The sequence below is a fragment of the Electrona antarctica genome, assembly GCF_951216825.1.
Source record: "Electrona antarctica genome assembly, chromosome: 3".
Lineage (NCBI taxonomy): Eukaryota > Metazoa > Chordata > Actinopteri > Myctophiformes > Myctophidae > Electrona > Electrona antarctica.
In genome coordinates this window covers 31,029,247-31,044,568 of record NC_136808.1, presented here as the reverse complement: position 1 = coordinate 31,044,568, position 15,322 = coordinate 31,029,247, and the positions used below count along the sequence as shown (strand labels likewise).

At 41.7% G+C, this 15,322-nt stretch overlaps 1 protein-coding gene across 4 annotated transcripts in view; it reads right to left on the bottom strand.

Annotated features, from left to right (window-relative positions):
- Nucleotides 1-15,322, bottom strand: part of neo1a (neogenin 1a) — a 200,514-nt gene that overhangs the window by 4,075 nt on the left and 181,117 nt on the right. For 3 of the 4 annotated variants that reach the window (XM_079496866.1, XM_079496868.1, XM_079496869.1), the window contains exons 18-27: nucleotides 10,254-10,392; nucleotides 9,231-9,338; nucleotides 8,488-8,682; nucleotides 6,718-6,750; nucleotides 6,205-6,267; nucleotides 5,309-5,447; nucleotides 4,868-5,112; nucleotides 3,981-4,073; nucleotides 3,285-3,470; nucleotides 1,157-1,447 (exon numbers count right to left, since the gene is read on the bottom strand). In XM_079496866.1, the coding sequence (XP_079352992.1) occupies nucleotides 1,157-1,447; nucleotides 3,285-3,470; nucleotides 3,981-4,073; nucleotides 4,868-5,112; nucleotides 5,309-5,447; nucleotides 6,205-6,267; nucleotides 6,718-6,750; nucleotides 8,488-8,682; nucleotides 9,231-9,338; nucleotides 10,254-10,392 (1,492 nt within the window). The remainder of the gene's footprint in view (nucleotides 1-1,156; nucleotides 1,448-3,284; nucleotides 3,471-3,980; nucleotides 4,074-4,867; nucleotides 5,113-5,308; nucleotides 5,448-6,204; nucleotides 6,268-6,717; nucleotides 6,751-8,487; nucleotides 8,683-9,230; nucleotides 9,339-10,253; nucleotides 10,393-15,322) is intronic. The other variant, XM_079496867.1, reaches the window with a different exon arrangement.

Here is a 15,322-nt window from a genome sequence, read left to right as displayed (position 1 = left end):
AAATCCCGCGAATCGTTACACAGTATCTCTATAGTCATGTGTTCAAGACGGATCTGTCCAATATTTGCAGGATTGGCCCGTTTTGAACAAAAAGCCTCAAATCATGAACGCAGCGTGCAATTTACGTGAAATCTTTCACAGACTTTCCTACTAGGCACCGTTTTCACATTGGCCTGTTATAGCGCCACCAACAGGTGGATTTTTGCAAAACACATTTTTGGAACAAAATGCCTCAAATCATCCAATTGCTATCCAAGGCGTAAGAAGAAATGCCACCATTTTCACATTGGCCTATTATAGCGCCACCAGGAGGCCGCAACCTGATCAGCCCTGGTGGAGACCTGTGCCCCGAGGGGCACTTTATCTAGTTTAATTTTGGTGTGTATAGTCCCTGTCCCTGTCATAGTCCCTGTCCCTGTCACTGCTGACCCCTACTTGATCTGGAGAAGGTGTAGACCAGTAGTGCATTTTCAGAGCATGTTTATTTCAACTAGACCGGTGCCCGGCTGTAGAGCACCGAGTCGGTAACGATGGAAGTTGGAGATCCATGCCCGCAATACCCGTTGTACCCGTGTCAGAGTACCCGTTCCACCCATCTGTGCCCATAGGCCTATATGGAGATTTCTTATTCCTATATATGGAGTTCTGTGTCAGGCATGCCCAAATATGGAGTGTTGTGATGTCAGAACAGGCCGGATCCATATATGGACACTGGGCAGGGGCCCTGTCCAGAGCCCGAGCAGAGGCCTTTTGTGGCGGTTCTGGACAACCATGGGTCCAACCGACTCGACACCGGGAACTGGACTCCATGTGGGGGTGTGGAGCGCGTGTGTCAAATTTGAAGTCGGTGGGGCGAACAGTTCTCGAGTTACGTGGATTACAGCCGGCCCATACACACGTACGTACAGACAGACGTACAGAGACATGGTGCATTTATAGATAGATTATCAATCAGTTGATTGTGTTTCGACTTGCTGAGCAGGTGCCCAGACCGACCTGTGGGAGTTGCTAGTGAGGCAACAGAGAACACCCTCCCCTGCCAGATTCCAACTCAAGTCGTGAGTGCCACCCAGCTCTTCTTCATTGTAAAACTGGGTAAAACTGTAAAACTTTAACTGAGAACTTTACACTGTATGTGACGTGCTTGTCTTCTCACCAGGCTGAGTGAGCAAAGGGGTGCTGGGAAGGGCAGGCGACTCGTAGCATGCGTGAGCAGTGGCAGGGATGGCGGGCACAGCAAAGCTCTTCAGTGGGTGGGCGTGGGCGTGTGGGTGGGCTGGGCGATGGGGGGGCAGGTTGCTGGCATAGCTGGTGTCCTCCTCTGTGGTGCTGGAGCCATGGTAGCTGCCCTCGGGATCCGCCAGGAGCTCTGAGGGGCAGGAGGGCTGGGAGGACACTGTGGCTGCAGGGGGAAGAGGCTCAGAACTGGGAGTATTCCTCACAGACTCTGGAGAGGAGAGAGGGATGAGAAGGTGGTGGGAGGGGGGGGGGAAATGAGTTCACACATGAAACGGTTTAGACTTTATAAGTGTTGACAAAGTGAACAGACTTTGAAATGTTGTCATGTAGAATTGCTGGTGGGCAAGTTTTTACCCCTTACACCACCTGGACAGCACATCATGTTTCCTACAGCATTGTGTAAAAGCATTCAGAGATTTTATTATGTCATCTTCTTAAAATAATGGCACTTTAAGTTCTTCATTAAACAGAACCAAAACTATATATTTCTTAATGATTTCACCCAAACAGTTTATAACAATATATGACTATTGACATAGCAATAACACACTGTCAGTTATTTAACATAAAAGGATTAAATTACTTTTATTGTAAACCTGATTTAGGCCAGATTATTTATGGGGTAAGTCAGTTACTCCTTCAACATTGGCCCAAGACACATTTGGCTCCATTTTCATCACGGTCTATACCCCTTATCCCTAAACGTCTTTGCCTTTATACTATTTTGAAAAACATTTTATATTCTTCAACTACATTGACACGTTGTGAGCTTGTAGATCGGCTATTTGAACTATTCAAAAATGTTTTTTCAAAATAGGAAAAAAAAAAGTTTAGGTAAAAAGGGGCAAGGCAGTGACGAAAATAGGGCCCATTGTCTTTGACTTAGATAACAGCCATTACATAGGCTATTATACTACTGTTGTGTCACAAAGAGCTGATTTAGGCAGACATGTATTGTAATTATCCTCAAGACATTACGTAGGCCATTATTTTAAGAAGTTGACAATTTATAATATGCATTTCATTCTTAAATTACTAGTGAACTATCAAAAATATTGGACTATATATGAATCACATTATAGCAATACTGGAGTACAAAATGTACAGTGTGCAGGTTGAGTTTAATAGTTCCGTCACCATTGCAGAAGCCCATTGCAGAAGCCCATTCCCCAAATAATATTTCATTTCCTGTATTTGAGATCAATGTTTGCCTTTGTTTTAGTCAAACCTGGGTCAACATCACAACCATTGTAAACATGGAAACATACTAACGGGAGAAAGTGGCAACTTAATTACACTTTGAAGCCTCACTAAACGAGGTGTTGACTTGAGGACATCAATGAGTTAGTATTGACAGTGACTTTCAGAAGTTGTGTGAATAGATTAATTCATGGAATAAATACAGAAACATTTATAAAATGTTAGTATCCAAACCCGAGGTTTAGCCCTCACTCCATTTCTTGGCAACTCCTGGATGTTCTGGGATCAATTGCATCTCTACACGTTTGTTTGGTGTCAAAATAACTTGTAATGAACCTGAGAGGAGCAAATTAGTGGTGGGCATAAACAAGTGATTTGGGAGTTAGTGCTGTGGTTAGTTCATGTAGTACAATGAGATGGGAGCACATGTCTGTATATATGTATGAATTAATGAATGAATAAATGAATGAATAAACCGACAGATGAATGAATGGAGACTTGGCCGTGTCAAAAACGTACTATTAGGGCTGGGTGATATGGACCAAATCAAATATCATAATATTGTTGACCACATAGGCATTTTTATTGTGATGATATTACATTTCTAATTAATTATTCAAAGAAATAAAAAAATAGCAGATATAATTTTTGTATTGGAAGAATAAAATAAGATTTGAGTATTTAAAACCAGGAAAAGACAACACTTATGCGTTATGCCATATAATGATTTTCAAAAAGCCAGATGATCTCTATAGTCTCATATCACAATATGGATATAATGTCAATATATTGCCCAGCCCCACTTACTATTGCTGTTTTTAAGCATAGTGGAGCATCAGTCTCACCTGTGGAATCCACCCTGTCTAGATGGGAGAGAGGTGTGGTGCAGGCATGAGGCCGTGCATCATGAGGCCGTGCATGCCCACTGCCCTGATGGTAGAGGTAGCTGCGTGTCGGGGATGCCAGGCTGCCCATATGATAATGGTGGTGATGGTTATCAAGGGAATGGATGGGGTGAGCACTAATCACAGCTGTGGATGTACGTGGACATGAATACACAAACAGGACAAGATGTTTAACCAGCTGCTATGACCAAGGGTGGGAAAGCATGACTGTACATTACATGCAAACACAGTTTTAAACCCATTACCTCTCATTTTAAAATCACACAAATAGGCTATAAAGAGATTGGATGTTTTTGTACACGTGAAATGAAAAGAAACCGCTTACTGCTGAACTAACTGAATATTTCTGTTGGATCAGATTAACAGTTACATGTAGTAGCTGCTGAATCATGGACATTCAATCGTTTTCTATTTAGCTATAGGGTGTGGGGGAACCCACTCATCCGCAGACAACTCTAACCACTCAGGTTACACGCACGCACGCACGCACACGCGCGCACACACACACACACACACACACACACACACACACACACACACACACACACACACACACACACACACACACACACACACACACACACACACACACACACACACACACACACACACACACACACACACACACACACTTACGCTGAGGAGGCTGTGAGTCAAATGGCATCATCATTTTAGGCCTCATCCCTCGCCGGCCTGCTAGTGTAGACATGCTGTCCTCTGATTCATGGCCTAAAAGGTACGGTGGAAACCAGCCAATCAGAAAGAGCTACTATCTGACTGCTCTCTTTGTGAGCCATGTTATTGATTATTTCACCCTGATGGTGCATAGTTCTGAGCTTAGCCGATGAATGTCATTCTTTGACCTTATTTGAATACCCATTTGTGTTCACCTTTATTGTAATACTGTAGAGTGAACGTGTAATCGTGTACCCTCGCAGCACTGTCATCATGACCAGTTAATGGAATTCAGACACATTTATGAAAAGCATGAAATGTTTTGCATGAAAATCACAGAAAATGACTCCTTTCATGTCACTATAACCACTATAATCTTAGGGGCATGATCACATATCAACCAGTTCCTACTGTAGATATTTCTACAGTACTGACCCTGATTCAGTGGCCAAAATAGGGAGAGCAAACAAATCTCAATGTATATCTCAAGGCTGTGTGTCCACGAAGACCTGTGAAAACGGCCCTACAGTACCTATTTTTAGGGTCGACCTGTTCCCAAGTTTAAACATTAGCATCAAGCATAGCACAGACCTTTGATACTGCTCTATTGTGAAGCAGTCTTTAGCCCTACACCACCCGGACAACCCAGCCATCCTATTGTTTGGCAAAGCATTGAAATTACATTGATAAACGCTGCATTCAAGTTGGGTCAGTTCCTGTGATGGGTCAAAAAGCGTTACCATCACATAAAACAATGACAAAACAGCGTTTTTTGTTTTGTTTTATATACCAGGTGTCCAGTGGACACAGACTAAATAAGAAGCGCCAGTGGGGGCACCACCACTGACCACGGTAGGAGTTGCGCCGCTGCTGTAAGTGTGGATTGTTTTCCAGGCCACTGTCAGCTGGTGTGATGTCCTGCGAGGTGCGGGGAATGGGCGTATCCGTCATGACCGGGTTGGGATCAGGAGACTTGTCCATGGGCTTGAGCTCCAGACGTTCATGGTGGATCCACAGGTCAGGAGGCTTCAGGTCCTTGGAGTTGCCCTTGTACTTGTGGGATCCATTTGAGGTCTTGGAGGCTGCTCGCTTCCTGGTGGGGTGAAGGGTTTAATGGTAAGAGTTAAAGCAATACGGCGAGCGTTGAGAACAGAAGAAAAGAGTTTCACTGAAGTACAGTCTGAATGGTACAAAGAGAACAAGGGTTAAGAGTAAATTAAAACATTAAAGTAAAAAGCATAGATCATACAACAGTAATACATTAATAAAAGATCAAAACAAGAGCTTACTTTTTCTGGTGAGATGTGGTGCGTCGTGTGCAGAGGAAGGCTCCTACCACCACCACTATGATGGTGAAGGCTCCCACTGAGATGATGATGACGATGACCAATATGTTGTTTTCTCCGTTGCCCACCACCCCCGACTTGCCTGGATTGGATTAAGCGTGCGGGAAGAGAAATGAGAGAAGAATGGACGGAGGGAAATTTTCACAGAGGCAAAAGCAGAAGAAAACAAATCTCAATCCTGAATTTCAGAACTTGAACTTGAAGTTTTGCTTTATGTTGCAAAACTTGCAATTGTCTGTGTTGCATTTTGTAGTTTCTGAGACCCTGCCCAAGTTCATTTCGGCAGAATAATACATGACTACATACTCTATACTCAACTATATACTTTACAGTATATGACTTCATGTTCATGATCTTTTACACAGTCTCACCTTTCGACTTGTGACTTCAAAAACAATCGCTTCAAACTATTTAATGTAAAGCTGACCTTTATCCATGGACACCAAAGAGAATAAAATAAAAACCTAAAATAGGTGATTTCTTGCCATTTCATCATTTATCAGCTAGTACAAATGTTATTAATAATAGAAATTTAGCAGGTATTCTGGCAGTACCCTCTCACATATCTTTGTGTAGAAACAGATAACAGGAGCCAACTTTCTAGAAACAGACTAAAAGCTTGGGTATGAATCAGAAATTCGAACATGAACATGCAGAAATTCGAACATGCTCAAATAGTGAACATGAATTCACTATTTGAGCCACGAGGGCAGTTCCTGGGGTGAGGCTTTCTTTGGAGCAACATAATCAGATAATAGTTGGAGTTAGGTCTTGCCTTGCCTCGAATTCTGTGCCAGCTAAGCAGTTTGTCATGTTGATGTTGAGCATAGAAACCTTACCCACAGATCCAAATGTGTCAGGAGGAGTTTGGTTGCTCCCTGGCTTCATTGGAAGATTGGAGGCTGGCAAAGGAGAAGGGAAAACATTTCAAATTAATAAACATGTCATCATCACATTCTTCCATCTCTCCTCTAGAGCTTACACCACAATTCAACCTTTTCTGCTTCTGTGTAAGTTTCATTCTGTAGAATGTCAATTAATTTCTAAAAGCAAAAGTGAGTTTTAAAAGTCATGCATTGCAAATTGAAATCAGCCCAGAAGATGAAAGTATCGAAGAGGGGGGGGGGACGCACACGCACGCACACACACACACACACACACACACACACACACACACACACACACACACACACACACACACACACACACACACACACACACACACACACACACACACACACACACACACACACACACACACACACACACACACACACACACACACACACACACACACACACACACACTCTCATCGGTGTGAACCGGGAAGCAGGGGAGGAGAGGGACTTTACCTTGGTCATTAGCCATTTTGTCAGAGGACTCAGCTATAACAGGCCAAAGAAGAGCAGGAAGGGAGAGAACATAAAAAGCAAAAACTTGGTTAGCAGAGAAGAGCAGAGCAGTGAGGCAGCACAGACCAAAACCCACTGAGAATTAAGAGACTGGTGAGAGTGTGTAAACACTGCAAACCAGAGGAAAGAAAGAGTAGAAGGGAGACCCAAATGAAGAAACGGGACACGTAGAGAGAAAGCAATATGGGGAATGTTATCAGCAAAGCGTCTAAAGAAGAATTAAAATGCACAGCTCAACCAATTAAAAAATCAATTTCATGCAGCCTTGAAACATACAAGTTCCCTTGAATATTTCCTCAGGATGGAAGGATGCCACTGAATCAAAATGCTTCCATTACAGTATTAGGGAATCATATAGCTCGTGCACCACAAGTTACTGTTATACATCTACGAGCATGTAATTGTAAATACTATGTGTGTATTTTTGAGGGGCGCCAGCCCCTCCTATATACAGGTTTAATGTTTGTTTTTAGTTCAATGTTTGTTTTAAAAACGCCATTGACAATGAAGGGAAAATTTACGTCATATTGTCTCTTTATTGTTAATGGCATTTAATGTTTGTGTTGGCACTGTTTGTTTTACATCACCATTACATCACACCCCTCACTTCACACGGGTGTGATTTTTCACACACTAGTCTTCCGCAAAGCACAAACAATCATGAAATATATCTACGTTCACTGTGATATTGGCTTAGATCAGTAAATCACACATTTGTTAAAATCTAATGAGGTTTTTGTGAAATGGCAATAAGGAGTCATTCTCCTTGATGCCCCGAACCCACCAGATGCGTCACCACAAGCGCACAAACGCTGCTTCACTTCCGCTCACATGTTAATGAATACAGCAGTTCTCCGCTGGCCACGCATGGATGCTCCGCTTGCGCACGTGAAGGAAGATTTTTCAGCATTAAGAATTGCCCACGTGTATTTATATAGGAATACATTATACAGTCACAGATACACAATATCTGCATCATATCACCCGAATATTAATACCTAGACAATGACCAATGTGGGATGGATCAAGTTAAACGATTAAGACCTGAGACCAGATTCTACAAGATTTCTTCGAAATCCTGAACAGTTTTCTGAAAAACGTCTCAGTGGTGCTCAAAACCTTTTCATGTCAAGGACCCCCAGAATTATCTGTATTTGGGCCATGGACCCCCCATCTGAAAATATGTTGTGCCAGCGACCCCCCCAGAAGAAAATATTTGAGTTAAAAACGTTCGCTGTGAAATAATATATATTCAAAGATTTGCACTACATTTTCACGATTTTTCACAAGCTCAACAAATGAGCTTGAATATCCGCTATCTTTCAATAGCTAAAGTATAAAATAATGGTTAATGGGTTAAAAAATTCATGAACTGAATGTCCAAAAGCAGGGGATGGTGTTCCAGTAAGACTTTCCCTTGTCTTTGACATATTGACATACCGGTATTCTGTTGATACAGGCTTTGAGACCTTAGAGAAAAGTAACCAGTTATGTGAATAATAATGATAGGATGATAGCATAGCATTTAAATATGACAATTTCTCACACTGACTGCTTTCTGCGCAGCGACAAATGTGCTCTGAAAAAGCTGCTGGTGAGAACTGTCAACCACAATAAAACGCATACATGTGCGCATGCGCATCTGGTGGGTTCGGGGAGATAGGTGTACTATTCTCCCTCAGGATTCGGGCCACAGTTGGGCCAACTTACTCTTGGGAGTGCGGAACTGCACAGCCTCAGACATGGGGCCCATGCCCTTGGAGTTGCGGGCTTGGATCTTAAAGTAATAGGTGGTGTCCAGCGTGAGCTCCTGGATCTGGTGTGTCAGGCGGTTGCCGACCACTGGTTCAATAACCCAGTCGTGGACCTCCGCGTTGACATCCGTACTGTAGTAGATAATGTAGCCTGCGGGGACAAAAAGACATTCATAAGTAATAATAATGTAGCCTACACAAGGCATTGTTGTAGTGGGGGCCCGGGGACAAAAAGACATTCATAAGTAATAATAATGTAGCCTACACAAGGCATTGTTGTAGTGGGGGCCCGGGGACAAAAGGACATTCATAAGTAATAATAATGTAGCCTACACAAGGCATTGTTGTAGTGGGGGACCGCGGACAAAAGGACACTTATAAGTAATAATAATGTAGCCTACACACGGTAGTGGGGGCCCGGGGACAAAAGGACACCTATAAATACATTTCTTAGTCTTCTGTAGACTTGGTATTACAGAGAAATATAATTAAATGTTATGTAATAAAAACTCTCCTCAGGACTGTCCTTTTAAGAGAAAGAAAGAAATACATATACAAAATAAATAGAATAGAAATAAACTGAACAGTGATACATGTGTATAATACATGTAATAAATACATAGAAATTAACTGACCAGTGATACATACATAAATAAGAAATGCATATACATAAATAGTAATACATAGAAATAAACTGACCAGTGATCTTGCCGTTGGCTTCAGAGGGCGGTTGCCAGTTCACAATGATGGTGCGAGGCTTGCCCTCCTTGCTCACCACTGTCACATCTTTGGGGGCAGAGCTGGGGGCTAGTTTGGGGTGGTGGAGGGATAATGGCGTCAGGACATTATATTGACATTGGTTTGGTCCTCATAACAACAGGTCAAAGCTGCTACCACTATATGGCTGTCCCTGTATTTAGTACAAATTCAAACGACGGCAAGACGTGTGCCAAGTTGAGCTACGTGGCTAGATGCCATGCATCATAAAACAAATTACTTTACATAAGCTTTCGAATACAATCCGTCTTCTTCATCTTCTTCGTCACATTGACATCGCGATACATGATCCCTTACCCCTTATCCCTAAACTTATTTGCCATTTTCTACTATTTTAAAACATTTTAAAATAGTTCAAATAGCTGATCTACAAGCTCACAACGTGTCGATGGCTAGTTGAACTATTTTAAAATGTTTTAAGTTTAAGTTTAAGTTTAGGAATAAGGGGTAAGGGGTGGCGCACATTAACTGCTTAAGTCTTAAGCAGATTTGATATGACATACATTTACGTCTTAAGACATAAATTTATGTCCTATCAAATCCAACGCTTCTGTGCCTAAGACGTAGATGTCCTATGGTCTTTATAGTGGTTTATGATAGATCTCGGTCAATGCTACATACATTAGTATTGGGTTGCTACCTATATAGCTAGCTGTAAACAATCAATAGCGCCCTGACCAAGATCCGCGGCCATAGACCTCTGACACAACAGCGATCTTAAAAGGCATTTTTCTCAGAATCCTCTCTCATAGTGGTGTTTTAAGAGGGTAATATCTGCAGTGGAAATATTCCCTGGTGGAGTCAAGTAGACACCATGAGGTGGAAAAGTGCTTTGTGTACAGTATATACACAGAACATGTACATGTATGTGTTTGTCTATATTTTGTTTGTCTGTGAGAAAGTATACATATGCTGTGTGTATTTATTGTGTATGTGGGTTCCTACTGTTCTCAAAGGTGGTGCCCTGGGCTGTCATGCTCCAGGTGCTGAGACGTCGGCCCTTGGTCACCATGACCGAGAACTCATACAACGTGTTAGGCTTCAGTCCCGTCACCATGTAGGTCAGGCTGGTGGTATTGGCCGTCTGGACGGACACACACACACACACACACACACACACACACACACACACACACACACACACACACACACACACACACACACACACACACACACACACACACACACACACACACACACACACACACACGCGCACACGCACACGCACACACACACACACACACTTAAGTTTGACAGTACATTTTTCATTCGTTTTAGTCAGTCTTTTGAATACATTTTCATTCAGCTTTAGTCATCTGAAATGTTTTAGTTTTAGTCGAATAAATATCATACGATTTGTTGATTGTGTCTACAAAAATGAATTGTGCTGGGCATTGATGGCATCGTAATGCCTCAATTTACACTTGGTTGCATGCTGAAAATAACCGATCTACAAGCTCACAATGAATGTATCACAGTGACTTCGATATTGTGAGCTTGTAGATCTGCTATTTTCAGAGTACATCAACCGAGCGCAAGCAAACATAAAATTACTCGTCTTTTAGTTCTACTGGATCTTTCTCCATTAGTAATTAACTCCCTAACACTTTAGTCTATTTTTATTTGTTGACGAAATTATCAATATATTTAGTCTTAGTTTTAGTCATAATAGCTTCGTTTTTATTTTATTTAGTTGTCATCAGAAAAATAGGTAATCGACAAACATTTTTCGCTATAGTTTGTCGATGACACACAATGGTACAGTACACACTTTGGCCACTGAGTGGAACCCAAACCTTTGCATAAAGATGCTGCTCACCATCTGTTCTGAGAAATATTTTGTGTGCCACAAAGATACACTGTCAGGTACAAATTCTAAAACAAAGAAATAAAGTCTGCACACTGAATCATGCTCCCATAGTAATTATAATGATTTACCACCAAGGTGACGTTCCGACTCTGGGGAAGCTTGAAACGTCACACACCTTGGTGGTAAATCATTCCAATCACTATGGGAGCATGATCCAGTGTGCAGCATTCTATTCTACTCTAGACTGTTCTTCTGTCCATCATGCACCTGAGATTCTATCGTCAGAATGTGTGTTTTAACTCCAATTACAAATTAGCATGAATCTCAAATAGAGAAATTAATAAATTAACCCATTGATACCTGAGGCTGAATCTGGGAACGCCTTCTAGGGCCTGACCTAAGGTTTCTGAAAACCTTCAAATTTTGATTCATTATTTTTTTAAATAGTTATGTTTTTTCAAAAATAGCAGACCTACAAGTTCATAGCGCGCCACTTGGTGACGGTGGCGCGCTATGAGCTTGTAGATCTGCTATTTTTCAATAGCTAAATTATAACAATAGCTGATGAGACACAGAGAGAGCGCCGGCATCAAGGGTAGAACAACGTATAGGTTGCACCAGGCATCAATGGGTTAAGACCTGAGGCAAATTTTGTCTTCTAAATCCTAACAGTTTTCAGAAAAACCTATGTTGCTATTATCAGTGCAGTGGTGCTCAGAGCTTTGCCGCCAACCCCTATCTCAAAATATTTTCGGAAAAGATTATACTCGGAAAGATTTGTAAGGGCCTACTGATTTTTTTTTACTAGGACAGGGTAGAGGAAAAAAGGAAAACAACATACAAAAACAGGAAAAGTACGAAGGACAGATGATAACAAGTAACATGGGTCCCAAGCCAGGAATTGAACCAGGGAGGTTCCAGTAAATGTTTTGATGCCAATTGGCTTAACCGCCAGTGCCCCACATCCACAACAGAGCATGCCCACAATACTTAAAACCAGCAGGGATGTCCTTTATATGGATATTATATCAAACTTCAAACTAGCTTTACACGCTTGTCTTAAATTTCAGAGTTACAGTACTTTGCATTTTTTAATCCCTTTCCCTGAGCTTGGCAAGCATGGATGACTGACACCAAAAGTGGGGTTTGCTTTAGCTAGCTAGCGGGCAAAGTAGAAGAGGCAAGTGACTGGTCTCTGTCAATTCTCTCCATGACTGTGTGTGCTGTGACAACAACGTACTAACTCTCCATCAGGGGGATGTCAACCAGAGGTCATAGGAAAGGAACTCTGCTCTTTAGAATCAGCCAGTGTGTCTGAGAGAAGCCTCGTCGTGAATAATCCATGAGTCTGTTTCTCTATGACTGCTTCTAAGAGCTGATGTAAGAAGCAAGCCAACATCAAGGTGAGCACCAAAAACTCAAAAGATGGTTGGTGATGCTTTTAAGACGATACACGTGTAGGGTCCCTTTTTACACTCTCAGAATTAACACTCAGGACTTTGAAGCATATAATGTGTCACAACTAACTTCATTAGGCAACAATAACATGATTAAATAGTGCATGATGGATGATCTCTAGAATCTCCATAAATTATGGACCATAATGATACAGTACCTCCAGGTACAATTGTTTTCAAAAACAGAACAGTAATTCAGTTGTCATAAATTAAGTGTAGAGCATGCAGACACAATTGATTAATGTTGCTAGACAGAAAATCAACCAAATGAATCTGTCCAAGCAGGGCAGGGCTTAGGCACATTCAATGTATTTGCAACTTCATTGTTTGTTAGATCATCTCACTCAAGACCATTTGGGCACCACAGGCAGAATGGTGACTTTCTGTAGTGAACCGAGTATATTCAGAATGCAGGGTTACGTCTTTAGCCTCTTTCCACCACTCCGTTTTGTCTTGTCCTTGATGAATAATTTATCATCCCTCCGTTGCACAATACACACATCCCATTTACTATCCAGTATTTGTATAGTGAATGGAATGTATGTTGTTGAGCTTCAGGGCTCAGATCAGATGCTTTTGTATGGGCCAGAAGTTTCTGCGCCTGCATCTACATAATGCACTGCCACTGGACCTGCAGCTGAAGCATTGCAGGTCTGTCAGGTCAGTTAATAGAATATCCATTTGCTGCTCTCAGATAATTTCGCAATGTCACAAACTTGAGATTTCTAGAAATGGGCAATGAGCATAAATACAACCTCAAACAACAAAAACTGTGAGGGACAATAATTCACCACAACAAGCATGTCTTTGCTACTTTGTCGTCAAAAGTAGTCAAAATAGCCCATCTACAAGCACATGTCGCGGCACGTTTTGAGGTTAAAGATCTGTCTATGGGTTTTATCAACATTTAACCGATAAAGTAATAAGAGCTTTGACTAAATAATAATAATATAAATAAGGGTAATAATAATAATAATAATAAAACAAACCAAAAACACTGGATACGCTGGAACACAGATTTTTTTTCCCACATTTCCTGGAAAGTAATGGTTTTCTTTTGGACATACGGTTTCTGCCCGATAGTGACAACATAAAAAGTTTCATTGAGCCATAGAATTCCATTTAAATTTACAGTATTGTGAAAGACTGCTGGAATAAGTCATTAGACCACGATGTGATGGACAGAATAAATGTGAAGAAACTAACAGGTTGAATGTATTGTCTAGGCTTTTAGTTTTGCCATGCAATTTCTGTTTATGGACAATTATACAGTTGTTTAAATGAGGCCTTTGGTTTCTCAAAATACTATGTGGGTTTCTTGTGTTCTGTTCAATCTGTTCTGATTCATAGAACAGGAAATCAATTGAGTTGAGCACTTGCTTATGCTTCGGTGCCTGATTAGGATAGCAAGTGCGGCCACCAATGGCGGCGCCCCTGATCTCCTCAAGGTAGAATCTCTCTGGTCTCGGCATCTCAGGCTGAAGTGATTGCCTGTATCCGGCTCGTAATACCACAACATGTAGGAAACTATCAACTTAATCAAGAGGGTCGTGGAAAAACATTACGGGCTGTCAGGTTAAAATAATTGTCTTGAGGAGATTTTGCCAAGATATCTCGGTGGTTCTGGGCTCTGGCAGTAGTTAAACAGTGAAGATAGTACTACTACATGCTCAGACTCTTTCTAAAATCACACAGATTTTTTCAGTCACTCAAAATACCCATACATGGGAATGCCCCCATACATGGTGCCCAGGTCTCGTGACATCACGTGACATCATCAGGGATGGAGATGTCATAGTAAATGCGACCTGCTGTCGCAATTGAGCCCATATATGGAGATCCCTGATGTTATCAATATTGGCCAGCAACTCTACATCTGACCTCAACCCTCAAACCCTTAGATCATCATATATGGATATATGTCAGAACCTGTTCTGACATTCCATATGTTGATCCTTCCCATCCATCCTTCCTCTCAAAGTTATTAGTGCAGCCGCGCATTATTAAATTAATCTCGGTATCTCGGGCATGGCTACAAAGGAGTTAACAAAAGACAGCTGTATAGTGGGATTGTTATCCTTTTATACACATGTTGTATACCAGTGTTTGAGTGACTAGTGTATTATTGCATTATAAAGGTCAAGTAGATTACTGGCCGCACGCGCACGCACACGCACACGCACACAGTAGTATTTTGCCATCAACATGCTATTGTACATGATTTATTTTGTGCTATTTCTACTTACGGAACATCAATACAGTTCTATGGTAGGTATAAGCCTGAGGGGATTTACAGAGTCCCATACTGTGGCAGTGAACTGCGCAGGAAGCAGAACAGAACTGAATAAATGTGTAGTATCAAGGTACGCTTAGGCTGGACTGATGTGAGCCGTATTACAGTATACTGCACCAAACTGAATTTAAACGAGTCGTTCAGAGTGTAAAAGTGCTGACCTAAAACTGAACGGGAGAGTGAGCTTCAACAATAAATTAATTTAATACCTTTTCAATTCAATTTTTTAAGAGAGAAAGAGTGTGTGTGTGTGTGTGTGTGTGTGTGTGTGTGTGTGTGTGTGTGTGTGTGTGTGTGTGTGTGTGTGTGTGTGTGTGTGTGTGTGTGTGTGTGTGTGTGTGTGTGTGTGTGTGCACGCGAGAGACTGAACAGAAAGTGTGGCATTCCGGGTGGCGATATTTGTTGCAAGTTTTTCCTCCCTCTCTGCCTTCACTCAATTTCCTCCCCATGTGTG